Source organism: Mobula birostris, chromosome 4 (genome assembly GCF_030028105.1).
Source record: "Mobula birostris isolate sMobBir1 chromosome 4, sMobBir1.hap1, whole genome shotgun sequence".
Taxonomy (NCBI): Eukaryota; Metazoa; Chordata; class Chondrichthyes; order Myliobatiformes; family Myliobatidae; genus Mobula; species Mobula birostris.
Window position 1 is genome coordinate 17878540 of NC_092373.1, and position 14897 is coordinate 17893436.

The following is a 14897-nucleotide window of genomic DNA, read 5'->3' on the forward strand; positions in this document are numbered from 1 at the left end:
AAGGAAATGATCAGTAAATTATGTAAAAGGCAAAAATCAGTGACTCATCTGACAAATCTCTAACAATTGCCAGCACATTAACCAATAGCCCAATCTTTTATTCTAAGTATAAACACATTCATCCATATTACATAGTCAGGCCAAAAAGCGGAACTAACAACAAAATCGCAACTTGCATATGACAGAGTTTCTGTTCTATTGATATAATATGCATCTCCTCAGAGGGACAGTTTCCTGAGGGCTCCAAGTACCACAGACACTTGTTCATTCAGACATAGCGTTAGGCAATCTGCAGCCAGTAACAACCCCGTCCAGTGGAAACAACATCAGGAACCACAAAGGTAATGAAATTAAATCTTAGAGTTAACTGGATTAATGGATAGATTTTCAATGTACAAATCGATATTTTAATTTCCAGAATTTTTCAGACAGAAACGCAAAGGAGTGGTGAAACAATAGTAGTTACTATAGTGACGCATTCTCGTAACTTATATTTAGTGGAGAATCTGAAATATTCGCTCTGCTTCTGTTCTCACAGATGTGGTCGGGACAGCAGAGTGTTTGCAACATATCCTGTTTTTATTTTAGATTTCCAGTATCTGTGGTATATTTTTTTAAATTCTTAATCATTATAATTAAATACACTTAGTGGCCACTTTATTAGGCACATCTATTCAGCTGCTCATTGATATAAAGATCCAATCAGACAAACATGTGGCAACAACTCAGTGCATAAAAGCATGCAGACATAGTCAAGAAGTTCAGTTGTTGCTCTCTCTAAACATCAGAATGGGGAAGAAATGTGATCTAAGTGAGTTTGACTGTGAATGAGTGCTGGTGCCAGATGGGGTGGTCTTACTATCTCAGAAACTGCTGATCTCCTGGGATGTTCCAACATAGCAGTCTCTAGAGTCTACAGAGAATGGTGCAAAAAACAGAAAACATCCAGTGAGTGACAGTTCTGCGATTGAAAATGCCTTGTTAATGAAAGGTCAGAAGAGAATGAAAAGAGTGGTTCAAGCTGAGGGGAGGCAACAGTAACTCAAACAACCATGTGTTACAACAGAGCTGTGCAAAGGAGCATCTCTGTTTGCACAACATTAAAGTTGGCTAAGCACAGTTCCAATGCCATACTCAACTATGCTAATTACACCACTGTCCTCGGCTGAACCAAATATGGTGACAGTTCAGAATATGGGAGAGAGATTGAAAATCTGGCCGCGTGGTGCCACAACAACAACCTCTTACTCAATGTCAGCAAGACCAAAAAGTTGATTATTGACCAGGAGGAGGAAACCAGATCTCCGTAAGCCAGTCCTCATTGAAGGATCAGAGGTGGAGAGACCCAGCAACTTTAAATTCCTCACTGTTATTTCAGAGAATCTGTCCTGGGCCCAGCACATACGTACATTTATGGAGAAAACACAGCAGTGCCTCTGTGCCACTTGCTTAGGAGTTTGTGTAGATTCAGCATGACATCTAACACTTTGACAAACTTCTATAGATGTGTGGTGGAGAGTATAATGACTGGCTGCATCACAGACTGGTGTCAGGGTTATGTATGGATCCAGACGCAGGAAATCAAGGAGACTTGGAATAACAGAGTTACACTAACAGTTGAATTAAACAACTAAACTAAACCAGAGCTTGAGAAATAGGGTACAGAGAACAGAAAGCATTGGTCAGAAGCATTCTAAACCACGATCAATAATGATTGAGCACTGAGGGGACAGCATTGTCCCTTTAAAAACATCTCAGGACATGAAAGAATTCATGCCTTGCAAAGTAACCCCCAAAAACCAGATAAAACAATAAACCCCAATTTTCAAACAAGACTACAAGTTAATGAAGGCCCAATGCCAGGCAAACGCCCCCAGCTAAATGCAAATTATACAAAGGCATTAGAACATATTCCAAAAAAAAAAACAAAGCTATTAAATTTAACACTTGCAAGGTCATGGCAAGTGTTCGTAGAAAACAAAATCAGAAACCATTGCTAAAATAGCCACAGCCCAAAGCAAAACAATAACTAATTCCCTAATCAAGAAGTAAAAAGCAATGAAACTGAAAAAAATGACCATGAACCCTCAGAAACCATGATTAACAACTTGCGGTTGTGACAGCCTGGTATGGAAATACCAATGCCCTTGAATGGAAAATCCTACAAAAAGTAGTGGTTACAGCTCAGTCCGTTAGGGTAAAGCCCTCCCCACCATTCAGCACATATACTTGGGAGCGTTGTCACAGGAAAGCGGCATCCATCATCAAGGATCTCCACCACCCAGGACACGCTCTTTTCTCACTGCTACCATCAGGAAGAAGGTACAGAAGCCTCAGGACTCACGCCACCAGGTTAAGAAACAGTTATTACTGTCTCTTGAGCCAGAAGAGACAACCTTACTTACCCCATCACTGAACTGTTCCCACAACCCATGGATTCACTTTCCAGGAGTCTTCAACCCCTGCTGTTGATATTTATTATTTATTAGATGCAACCAGTCAGGATACTCTCACAGGACATCTAGAAACATTTGTAAGAGTGTCCGGTAACATGTTAAATCCCTTAAACATCTACGATGGAAAGTCTTTTTCCACTGAGGTTGGCTGAGAACTAGAGATTGAAGGTTAAGAGTGAAAAGTAAAATGTTTAAGGGGAACCTGACAGGGAACTTCTTCACTCAGAGAAAGGTGTGAGTGTGGAATGAACTGCCAGCAGAAGTGTGGATGCAGGCTCAGTTGCAGCATTTAACAGAAGTTCAGACAGGTGCATGGATGGAAGGTGTACAGAGGGCTATGGTCCAGGTGTGAGTCAATGGGACTAGGCAGAATAGCAGTTTAGTATGGACTAGTTGGGCTGAAGGGCCTGTTTCTGTGCTGTAGTGCTCTGTGACTCTTTCTATGTGCTGGGCTCAGGACAGGTCATCCAATATGTTAATACTGAGGGATTTAAAGCTGCTGACTCCCTCACTGCAGGTGTCATGTCTAATTGTACCCACAGTGCAATCAAAATTACTGAAATATGTCATTGATCTTGTTGCTCTATCTGGGACCTCCTGTGTTCAACTGGTTGTACTTCCTACTGCATACGTTAACTGGACATCCATGGTACTTCATGAGCTGTAGGCTTCTCTTTGAACAGAAAATCCTACAAAAGGTAGAGGATTCGGCCCAGTACACCACAGGTAAAGCCTTCTTAACCATTGAGCATATCTCCATGAAACGCTATCACAGGAAAGCAGGATCCATCATCAGAGATCCTCATCACCCAGGCCATGCTCTCTTCTCGTTGCTGCCATCAGGTAGAACGTACAAGAGCCTCAGGACTCACACCACCTGGTTCAAGAACAATTACTAACCCACAACCAACAGGCTCTTGTACAAAAGGGAATAACTGCACTCACTTGCCCATCCAATGAGATGTTCCCACAACCAATGATCTCACTTTAAGGACTCTTAAAGTTATTTCATGTTTTCATTATTTATTGCTATTTATTTATATTTGTATTTATTTACAGTTTGTTGTCTTCTGCATGCTACTTATCTTTCATTGATCCTGTTAGTTACTATTCTACAGACTTTCTGAGAATGCCCACAGGAAAATGCACCTCAGGGTTGTATTTCATGACATACATGTACTCTGATAATAAACTTTCCATTGAACTTTGAACTACAACATTCTGAATTAAGAACCTAGAAGTTGCTATATCAATACTAGCCTTCAGAGGTGTTTTTTTTAAATTACTCTTCAAACATAACATTCACAGTTACAAATATTATTCAGGATCTGCATCTGATTAACCTTTTATGCTTCTGCATATTCATAGTGTACCATCATTATGGCAATGAGAACATGATGTATTCAATAACACTAGACATTAGCACTCTCCATAGCATTCACTTCCCCTGCTGCTGTAAAGCACATGACTTAATGGCTTCAGTAAAACAGTTTTAGAATATTCCCAGGCGCTTCTTTGAAGTGGTCAGTACATTGTTTCAAAGAGCAGATGTTGCCTACAATTTATAACTTACCTTTATTTGTGAAACGAGACATCTGCATCAAATCAAATCAGTAAGGATTTCACTGGTCAGCCTGTAAATATCGTTAAGCTTCCAGCACCAGTCTAGCATGGCTACAACCTTGTATTCATTGATTTATTGAGATACAGTGTGGAACAGGCTTTTCCACGTCTTTGAGCTGGGCCACCTAACATTCCCTGATTTAACCCTTGCCTAATCACAGAACAAATTACAATGACCAATCAGTCTATCAACCGGTACCGTGGGGGGAAACTTGATACCCAGAGGAAACCCACGCAGTCGTGGGGAGAACGTACAAACTCCATACAGACAGCGGCGAGAATTGAATCCTGACCTTACAGTAGGTGCTGTGGGAGTGTTATGTTAACCGCTACATTGCCGTGTCACCCCAAATTTATGTATCACCCAATAGCTGGATGCTCTGACTGTGCAGCTCACCCTCACTCATGCATATCAAGGCCAGCTTTCATGAAGACAGCATAATTCTATTGTGAACATCAACACAATTAGCTGTTGCCATATGAGATAGTGACTTCATACAATCAACAAAACTAAGCCAAATTATGGCAAAATACGGACGTAGAGCAGTTTATCACAGGAGCAGGCCCTTCAATGCAGTAGTGCACCTACACGGGTGATGCCAATAGGTTCAATAAACTGATTAGAAAGGCTGGCTCTGTTCTAGGAGTCAAAGTGGACACACTGGGGGCTGTGGTAGAACAAGTGACCCTATGGAAAATCCTGGCGACTCTGGACAACGTTTCGCTCTCCGTGCACACCACCTAGGCTGTTCAGAGAAGCACTTTTACTAATAGACTAAGACAACTGCTCTGCTGTAAAGAGCACTATATGAAGTCATTCTTACCCTTGGCCATTCGGCACTATAATGAGTCTACCTGTAGCCAGGGAAGTGATGACCCCCTCCAGTTAGTCTGTGTGAGGTAATTTATTTTTTATTCTTTCTCCTTCTCTTCTAATATTTATATCTGTGCACTTGTATGAATGAATTGACTTTATTTCTTACATCCTTACAGTAAAAATCTTTACATTACATCTCCATTTAAATGTGCAATGTGCAATCATAGTCATTTATAATAAATAGAACAGTCAATATAACATAGAAATAGACTTAAATCAGCATGAGTTAATCAGTCTGATGGCCTGGTGGGGAAAGCTGTTCCGGAGCCTGGTGATCTTGGCTTTTATGCTGCGGTACCATTTCCTGGATGGTAGCAGCTGGAATAGATTAGGATTGGGGTGACTCGGGTCCCCAATGAACCTTCAGGCCTTTTTTTCACACCTGTCTTTGTAAATGTCCTGAATGTGTTTGTAAATGTATTGCTACCGTGACACTTAATTTCCTTTGGGATCAATAAAGTATCTTGAGCCCATAATGTCTGTGACGACTATAACAGAATTTAGAAAATTGAACAATACTGGCCACTCGCTCCTTGATGTTGTGCTAACTCTTTCACCTACCCTATGATCTAAGACCTTCACTCTTACATAGGCACATAGATGAAAGAAAAGTGGAGTACAATCTAAGAGTCTCTTAAATATCCTTGATGGATCTGCCTTTACCACCACTCCTGGCAGATTTCATGCACCCACAACTCTCTGTGCAAAAAGCCTACCTCTGACATCCCCCCCATACTTTCCACCAATCCCCTTAAAATTAAGCCCCCTGGTATTAGCCATTTCCACCCCAGGAAAGAGTCTCTAGCTGTCCACCCTGTCTATGCCTCTTCTCATCTTGTACACATCTATCAAATCATCTCTTAATCTCCTTCGCCCAAGCTCCGGTCAACCATTCCTCATAAAACACATGCTCTAATCCAGACAGCATTCTGGTAAATCTTCTATGCACATTCTCTAAAGCCCCCACACCTATAATGCTAAATTAACCATTCCTGTCTGCCTAGTAGAACTGCAGTTTCACTGCTCCCGAAAACCAGCTCCAATCCTAAACACGAGTGCTGTCTGTGTGGAATTTTCCAGTACCCATATAACCATATAACAATTACAGCATGGAAAACAGGCCATCTCAGCCCTTCTAGTCTGTGCTGAACTCTTACTCTCACCTAGTCCCACCGACCTGCACTCAGCCCATAACCCTCCATTCCTTTCCTGTCCATATATCTATCCAATTTAACTTTAAATGACAACATCGAACCTGCCTCAACCACTTCTGCCGGAAGCTCGTTCCACACAGCTACCACTTTCTGAGTAAAGAAGTTCCCCCTCATGTTACCCCTAAACTTTTGCCCTTTAACTCTCAACTCATGTCCTTTTGTTTGAATCTCCCCCATTCTCAATGGAAAAAGCCTATCCACGTCAACTCTATCTATCCCCCTCATAATTTTAAATACCTCTATCAAGTCCCCCCTCAACCTTCTACGTTCCAAAGAATAAAGACCCAACTTGTTCAATCTTTCTCTGTAACTTAGGAGATGAAACCCAGGTAATATTCTAGTAAATCTCCTCTGTACTCTCTCAAGTTTTTTGACATCTTTCCTATAACTGTGGGAGGAGAAGATGGTGGCGCGATGGCAGCGCGCGCGGCCTCTCGAGTGAATGGTATCTGTAATCTGTCAAGTAGGGGACCGTGCACAATTCTGATTTGATGGAGACGGACGTGAGAGTATGGAGGAACAACTGGAGAAACTTCTGAATGCCCGCTTTGCTGCTGCTGCTACTGAGTGGTCACCGGAATCTCTGGAGCAGAAGGCCCCGAATCCTTGGCTTTGCTTGTTTCAGTGGGCGGGGAGAGGTCGAAGGCGCTCTGCAGAGGATGGCGCTAGGGAGGCTGTATCGGCAGGGCTGGTTGGAGGCTCGAAGTTTTTGGATGGACGGACTCAGTCTCGGCTGTGGTCGGCTGCTTCCAAGGCATCGGTAAGTTGACGGTGCCTGGAGGTTTATGGCAGGGAGTTTCTCCCCTTTGCCACCTGCTATTGGGGACTCGGGAGTCGATCGACTCGGAGACTTTGAGACTTTTTTTTACCATGCCCATGGTTTGTTCTTTATCAAATTATAGTATTACTTTGCACTGCTGTAACAATATGTTATAATTATGTGGTTCTGTCAGTGTTAGTCTTTGGTTTGTCCTGTTTTCTGTGATATCACTCTGGAGAAACATTGTATCATTTCTTAATGCATGTATGCATTTCTAAATGACAACAAAAGAGGACTGAGTGTTCTCATAATCTCAATCTAATTTGGTGACCGGAACTGTACACAATACTCCAAATTTGGCCTTACCAATACCTTGTACAATTTCAACATTGCATCCCAACTCCTATACTCAATGCTCTGATTAATAAAGGCCAGCATACCAAAAGCTTTCTTCACCACCCTATCCACATGAGATTCTACCTTCAGGGAACTATGCACCATTATTCCTAGATCTCTCTGTTATACTGCATTCTTCAATGCCCTACCATTTACCATGTATGTCCTATTTTGATTAGTCCTGCCAAAATGTAGTACCTCACATTTATCAGCATTAAACTCCATCTGCCATCTTTCCGCCCACTCTTCTAATTGGCCTAAATCTCTCTGCAAGCTTTGAAAGCCTACTTCATTATCCACAACGCCACCTATCTTAGTATCATCTGCATACTTACTAATCCAATTTACCACCCCATCATCCAGATCATTAATGTATATGACAAACAACACTGGACCCACTAAGAATCCTGAGGCACACCACTAGACACTGGCCTCCAGTCTGACACACAGTTATCCACCACTACACTCTGGTGTCTCCCATCCAGCCACTGCTGAATCCATTTTACTACTTCAATATTAATGGCTAACTATTGAACCTTCCTAACTAACCTTCCATGTGGAACGTTGTCAAAGGCCTCACTGAAGTTCATATAGACAACATCCACTGCTTTACCCTTGTCAACTTTCCCAGTAACCTCTTCAAAAAATTCAATAAGATTTGTCAAACATGATCTTCTATGCACACATCCATGTTGACTGTTCCTAATCAGACCCTGTCTATCCAGATAATTATATATACCATCTCTAAGAATACTTTCCATCAATTTACCCACCACTGATGTCAAACTCACAGGCCGATAATTGCTAGGTTTACTCTTAGAACCTTTTTAAACAATGGATCAACATGAGCAATACGCCAATCCTCTGGCACCATCCCCATTTCTAATGACATTTGAAATATTCCTGTCAGAGCCCCTGCTATTTCCACACCAACTTCCCTCAAGGTCCTAGGGAATATCCTGTCAGGACCCGGAGACTTATCCACTTTTATATTCCTTAAAAGCACCAGTACTTCCTCTTCTTTAATCATCATACTTTTCATAACTACCCTTATTGTTTCCCTTACCTTACACAATTCAACATCCTTCTCCTTAGTGAATACCGAAGAAAAGAAATTGTTCAAGATCTCCCCCATCTCTTTTGGCTCCGCACATAGCCGTCCACTCTGATTCTCTAAGGGACCAATTTTATCCTTCACTATCCTTTTGCTATTAATATAACTGTAGAAACCCTTGGGATTTATTTTCACCTTACTTGCCAAAGCAGCCTCATATCTTCTTTTAGCTTTTCTAATTTCTTTCGTAAGATTCTTTTTACATTCTTTATATTCCTCGAGCACCTCATTTACTCCAAGCTGCCTATATTTATTGTAGATCCCTAACTTTTTCCGAACCAAGTTTCCAATACCCCGTGAAAACCATGGCTCTCTCAAACATTTAACCTTTCCTTTCAATCTAACAGGAACATATAGATCCCGTACCCTCAAAATTTCACCTTTAAATGACCTCCATTTCTCTATTACATCCTTCCCATAAAACAAAACTGTCCCAATCCACTCCTTCTAAATCCTTTCGCCTCTCCTCAAATTTAGCCTTTCTCCAATCAAAAATCTCAACCCTGGGTCCAGTCCTATCCTTCTCTATAATTATATTGAAACTAATGGTATTTTGATCACTGGACTCGAAGTGCTTCCCAACACATACCTCCACCTGCCCTATCTCATTCCCTAACAGGAGATCCAACACTGCTCCTTCTCTAGTTGGTATCTCTATGTATTGCTGCAAAAAACCATCTTGCACACATTTTACAAGCTCCAAACCATTCAGCCCTTTTACAGAATGGGCTTCCCAGTCTATGTGTGGAAAATTAAAATCTCCCACAATCACAACCTTGTGATTACTACAAATATCTGCTATCTCCTTACAAATTTGTTCCTCCAATTCTCGCTCCCCATTAGGTGGCCTGTAATACTTCCCTTTAAGCATTACTACACCTTTCCCATTCCTCAATTCCACCCAAATAGCCTCCCTAGACGAGCCTTCTAATCTATCCTGCCAAAGCACCGCTGTAATATTTTCTCTGACAAGCAATGCAACACCTCCCCCTCTTGCCCCTCCGATTCTATCACACCTGAAGCAACGAAATCCAGGAATATTTAGTTGCCAATCACACCCCTCCTGCAACCATGTTTCACTAATAGCTACAACATCATATTTCCAGGTATTAATCCATGCCCTAAGCTCATCCACCTTTCTTACAATGCTCCTAGCATTAAAATAGATGCATTTAAGAAATTCTCCACCTCTTACTCTTTGTTTATCCCTAATGGTGCCAACAACTTCCTCCTCCCCTACATCTTTGGTCTTAGTGCTCCCGTTCTCTGTCCCCTGCCTATCCTCCCTCACAGACTGTCTACTAGCTTTCTCTATTCGTGAACTAACCTCCTCTCTCATAGTCTCTTCAATTTGATTCCCAGCCCCCAACCATTCTAGTTTAAAGTATCCTCAGTAGCCTTTGCAAATCTCCCTGCCAGGATATTGGTCCCCCTAGGATTGTTGTGCAACCTGTCCTTTTTGTATAGGTCACACCTGCGCCAAAAGAGGTCCCAATGATCCAAAAAAATTGAATCCCTGCTTCCTGGTCCAATCCCTCAGCCACGCATTTATCCTCCACCTCATTCCATTCCTAGTCTCATTGTTGCGTGGCACAGGCAGTAATCCTGAGATTACTACCTTTGCGGTCCTTCTTTGCAACTCCCTATATTCTCCTTTTAGGACCTCTTCCCTTTTCCTACCTATGTCATTGGTACCTATAAGTACCACGACCTCTGGCTCCTTACCCTCCCACTTCAGGATATCTTGGACGCGATCAGAAACATCCCGGATCCTGGCACCAAGGAGGCAAACTACCATCCCGGTCTCCCGACTGCGTCCACAGAATTGCCTATCTGACCCCCTAACTATCGAGTCCCCTATTAATACTGCCCTCCTCTTCCTTTCCCTACCCTTCTGAGCTACAGGGCCGGACTCTGTGCCAGAGGCATGGCCACTGTTGCTTCCCCCAGGTCAGCTGTCCCCCTCCAACAGTACTCAAACAGGAGTACTTATTGTCAAGGGGCAAAGCCACTGGGGTACTCTCTATTACCTGACCCTTTTCCTTCCCCTTCCTAACTGTGACCCACTTGTCTGCCTCCCGTGGCCCCGGTGTGACCACCTGCCTGTAACTCCTCTATCAACTCCTCACTCTCCCTGACCAGAAGAAGGTAATTGAGCTGCAGCTCCAGTTCCCTAACACGGTCCCTTAGGAGCTGCAGCTCGGCACACCTGGCACAGATGTGGACGTCTGGGAGGCTGGGAGACTCCAGGGCCTCCCACATCCGAAACCAAGAACAACAAGCTGCCCTCACACTCATACCTCCCCCTTTCCTCAAATAACAGGAAAAATTGAAAACCAAACCTACTTCGCCTCATCCGTTTCCGCCTAAGCCCATTCAGCCAAAGCCCTTAAGCCTTCACTCTGCTCCCGACTCACTCCGTTGCCCGCAAAATGAAGCTGCCTGCTGTAGAAGGCTGTGTTCCTTTGAAATCTTCTGTGCTTCACTGCCCGACGTCACACGCCTGCGCAGTCCCGCCTCTCTTAACTCCGATGAGAAGAAAAATTCAAAATGGCTTCCGCCGCACTCTCGCTCCGATTCTCAGACTTCCTTCTCTGAATATGGGTTTCCTCTGAATGCTACTATTTCTTCCTACATTCCAAACTGGTAAACTGGCCAATGTAAAGTACCCCTAGTACATGTCAGTTCTGAATGAATCAATCAGGAGATCTGAGGCGCCTAAATATGAAGAATTTCATTTATTAGGTATACTTGTACTCCTGCTCATTAATGCAAATATCTAATCAGCTAATCATGTGGCAGTAACTCAATGCATAAAAGCATGCAGGTCTGGTCAAAAGGTTCAGTTGTTGTTCAAACCAAATATCAGAATGGGGAATAAACGTGATCGAAGTGACCTTGACTTTGGAATGGTTGTTGGTGCCAGACGAGGTGGTTTGAACATCTCAGATCTGCTGGGATTTTCATGCACAGCACTCTCTAGAGTTTACAGAGAATGGTGTGAAAAAGAAAAAAAAAATCCAGTGAGTAGCTGCTCTGTGGGTGACTACTCCTTGTTCATGTGAGAGGTCAGAGGAGAATGGCTCGACTGGGTCAAGCTTTCAGATGGGTGATAGTGATGATAGTGAGCATTTCTGAAGGCACAATACGTTGAACCTTGAAGTGGGTGGGCTACAGTGCCAGAAGACCACACTCATGTACCTAATAAAGTGGCCGTTGTATGTGTATATTCTATTCCCCCTTACTTAGCTACAATTCTAGCTATTTAAGTACTCTTACAATGTAGATACTGTGGTTCTGCAAGAAGTGTACCATTCAATAAATGCACAGCTAGCTCCCTCAGTTGGCGGCATAATTATTAGCAGACAGGCTGTTTGGATGTTGTTTGAATAAATACTGAAGAGGACAATGGGAATTATCCTCAAAACTATAGAATCTTTTGAAGTGACAGATTCAATATCTAAATCACTAGTCAACGCTTCTAATATGCAGCAGTTCTTTGGTACTGCATTGATATGTCAATCCAGAAACTAGCGCTCAATGTCCCAGACTGGGACTTGAACCCACAATTCTCTAATTGAAATACCTTCGGCATGGTACGTAGTGCCAATAACTGTTAGCATTTAGCTGTCGTTATTCTGAGAGTGCAAGCTGAATACAACACAATGAGTTTCAATGCTTTTGTGATTGAGATAGATATATGAGATATAGAGATATCTCATATATTGAGATATGGAGATAGATATATCCATATCTGGGATATCAGACCTCTTCTCAAAGCTGCCACCAGGCAAGAGGTACAGGAGCCTGAAAGCACACATCCCAAAGTTCGAAAATAGCTTCTACCCTACTTCCATCAGGTTCTTGAACGAACCTGAAAAACCATAACACTACTTCAGACAATTTGCATTGTATTGAGATACTGTATACATGTGTTTTTGACAATAAACTTAAATTTTAATTTGCTATTTAGAGATGGCTCAGAACGACACGGGAGGAAGTTTTTTCAACTATTCAAATAACACAGCGGAAGACAAGTGCGCACCAGACCGCAGGAACAGCCAAGTGATCTTCTCCGTGCTTTACACCATTCTCTTCATTGTTGGCCTGTTGATGAACAGTCTGGCTATTTGGGTGTTCTTTGAAATACCAAGCAAGTCAAACTTCATTGTGTACCTTAAAAACACAGTTGTGGCTGATGTTCTAATGATCGTAACATTCCTGTTTAAAATTATTGTTGAGTCGCAGTTCAGAACACCCAAGCTCCAAGTCTTTGTCTGTCAAGTTAGTTCAGTCATTTTCTACCTTACCATGTACATCAGCATCATTTTTCTAATGCTGATAAGTACTGACCGCTACCAGAAGACAGCAAGGCCATTTGGCCGTTCAGGAATCTGCAAACCCAGAACCACAAAAGTTCTCTCAGCAACCATATGGGTGGCCATGTTTTTCCTGGTGTTGCCCAATATGTTGCTGTACAAGGGCAGCACCATGCTCGTAAATGAGCGCAAATGCTCCTCGCTCAAGACCCAGCTGGGACTGAAGTGGCACGAGTTGGTGAACTTCATCTGCCAGATCATTTTCTGGAGCAGCCTGGTAATAATCGTTCTGTGCTATGTCCTGATAAGCAGGGAGCTTTATAAATCCTATCTGAAAACGAGAGGCAACTCCAACAAAAAAAAGAAAATCAACCTGAATGTTTTTCTTGTGTTGGCTGTGTTCTTTATCTGCTTTGTGCCTTTTCATTTTGCCAGAATCCCATACACCCTTAGCCAGACCCGAGATGCTTTCAGGTGTTCAGTCCAGGTTGCTCTGTACTACATAAAGGAAGGCACACTGAGCATGATAGCATTAAATGCTTGCTTTGATCCATTAATTTACTTTTTTCTTTGTAGATCGTTCAAGAACATGCTATTCACAAAACTGAGCCTCTGCACAAAGAGACTGGCTAAAACACAGACCAATGTAAACTCAAGCATGGACACTTCAGTCTAAAGTAGGCCAATGTGACACTGACAAATTCCAAACATTCTTGGTAAGGGATGGCCAACATGTGTGCAGGGTCAACTCAAAAAAAAGGCACAGGTGTAGGGAAATTGCCGGTTCAATTCTGCCTCAAGATTCAAAGTCAATGTCAATTGTTTTTGTAATTTCCACCTGTTTTGATTACAAGGAAGCAAGGTTTCAAAGTCAAGTTTTGAACGATGAACTTTGAAGAAAGCAAGACTTGCATGAACACTCATCATGACCCAAAGTCAAAGTAAAATTTATTACCAAAGGATGTATATGTTACCTTGGGATTAATTTTCTTGTAGGCATTTACAGGAAAATAAAGAATGACAATAGAATTTATGAAAAAATATACTTAGACAGACAACCGAAGTGCAAGAGAAGACAAATTGTGCAAATAAAAAGTAACATCAATAACATGAGTTGCATTATAAATGCAAAATGCAAGCAAACAAATATGGCAAAATTAGACCCAAAGTTGGAAGTTTAAATGGATTTATTGAATGATCTGAGTGTAGATGGTATTCTGTAGAACTGTCTCAGGTAGAGTGTATTAAGCTGTGATACAGCAAAATGTATCTACTTATATCTTCAAAAATATCTACTTCTATCTTCAATGCAGTAAAAAAAAATCCCAATGAGATTTAGATGTAAACCCTTGTACAAGAAGTTTTGAATGCCTTCTTTATTTGACTTCGGATAAAATGCGTGCAATCGAGATGTACAGTACTGTGCAAAAGTCTTAGGCACATATATATAGCCAGGGTGCCTAGGACTTTTGTACAGAACTGTAGTAATTTTATGTTTTGCACTGTACTGCTACCACAAATAAAAACAGATTTCATTATATATATGCGTGTGATGGTAAACCTGATTCTGATATGTGTCTCTATTGTGGACTGAGAGTGGGAAGGGGGCATGGAGAGCAGAATCGTGGATGGGAAAAGGGGAAGGGTAATGATTAATGATTAATAAGCAAACTGTTTGGAATCAAATGACCTTACCTGGTGCCTCAGAGATGGGTGTGTCTACACCCACACTAAACTCTGCCCTGGCATTCCTTTTCTACCATCCATCCCGCAGCACTCCACCTTTGCAATTCCCAACATACTTTGCTCCCAGATTTACAAACTCGCTCTCTGCTCCACATAGACAAATACAGTACAGTGCAAAAGTCCAAGGCAGCCTAGATAAATATATGTGCCTAAGATTTGCACAGTACTGTAGAGTCCTGACTTGAAATATCAACCTACACCATATACATTTTGCCTCCAGAGATGCTAGTTGGCCCATTCAGTGTTCTGCTTATCATTCCGGATTGGAGTATTTTCACTCTCTTTTAACTCGTCCACATATTCATGTTCCGGCACAATTCAAATGGAATCAGTACATGGATCTTGGGTGCTGGCTAGGAGTGGAAATACAGAGAGGAGACCTGAAAAGTGCC

At 42.1% G+C, this 14897-nt stretch overlaps 2 protein-coding genes across 6 annotated transcripts in view; one reads left to right on the forward strand and one right to left on the reverse strand.

Moving 5' to 3' along the window:
• LOC140196181 (mediator of RNA polymerase II transcription subunit 12-like protein) overlaps nt 1-14897 on the reverse strand; it is a 720072-nt gene that overhangs the window by 236181 nt on the left and 468994 nt on the right. The gene's annotated exons all lie outside the window — the stretch shown is intronic.
• LOC140196190 (P2Y purinoceptor 12-like) lies at nt 237-14299 on the forward strand. 2 transcript variants are annotated; one of them, XM_072254968.1, is made up of 3 exons: nt 237-341; nt 6638-6930; nt 12414-14299. In XM_072254968.1, the coding sequence occupies exon 3, from the start codon at nt 12416-12418 to the stop codon at nt 13433-13435; it is 1020 nt and encodes a 339-aa protein (XP_072111069.1). In that variant the 5' UTR covers nt 237-341; nt 6638-6930; nt 12414-12415; the 3' UTR covers nt 13436-14299. The 2 variants fall into 2 exon arrangements, with proteins under 2 accessions (XP_072111069.1, XP_072111068.1); XM_072254967.1 differs by lacking the exon at nt 6638-6930.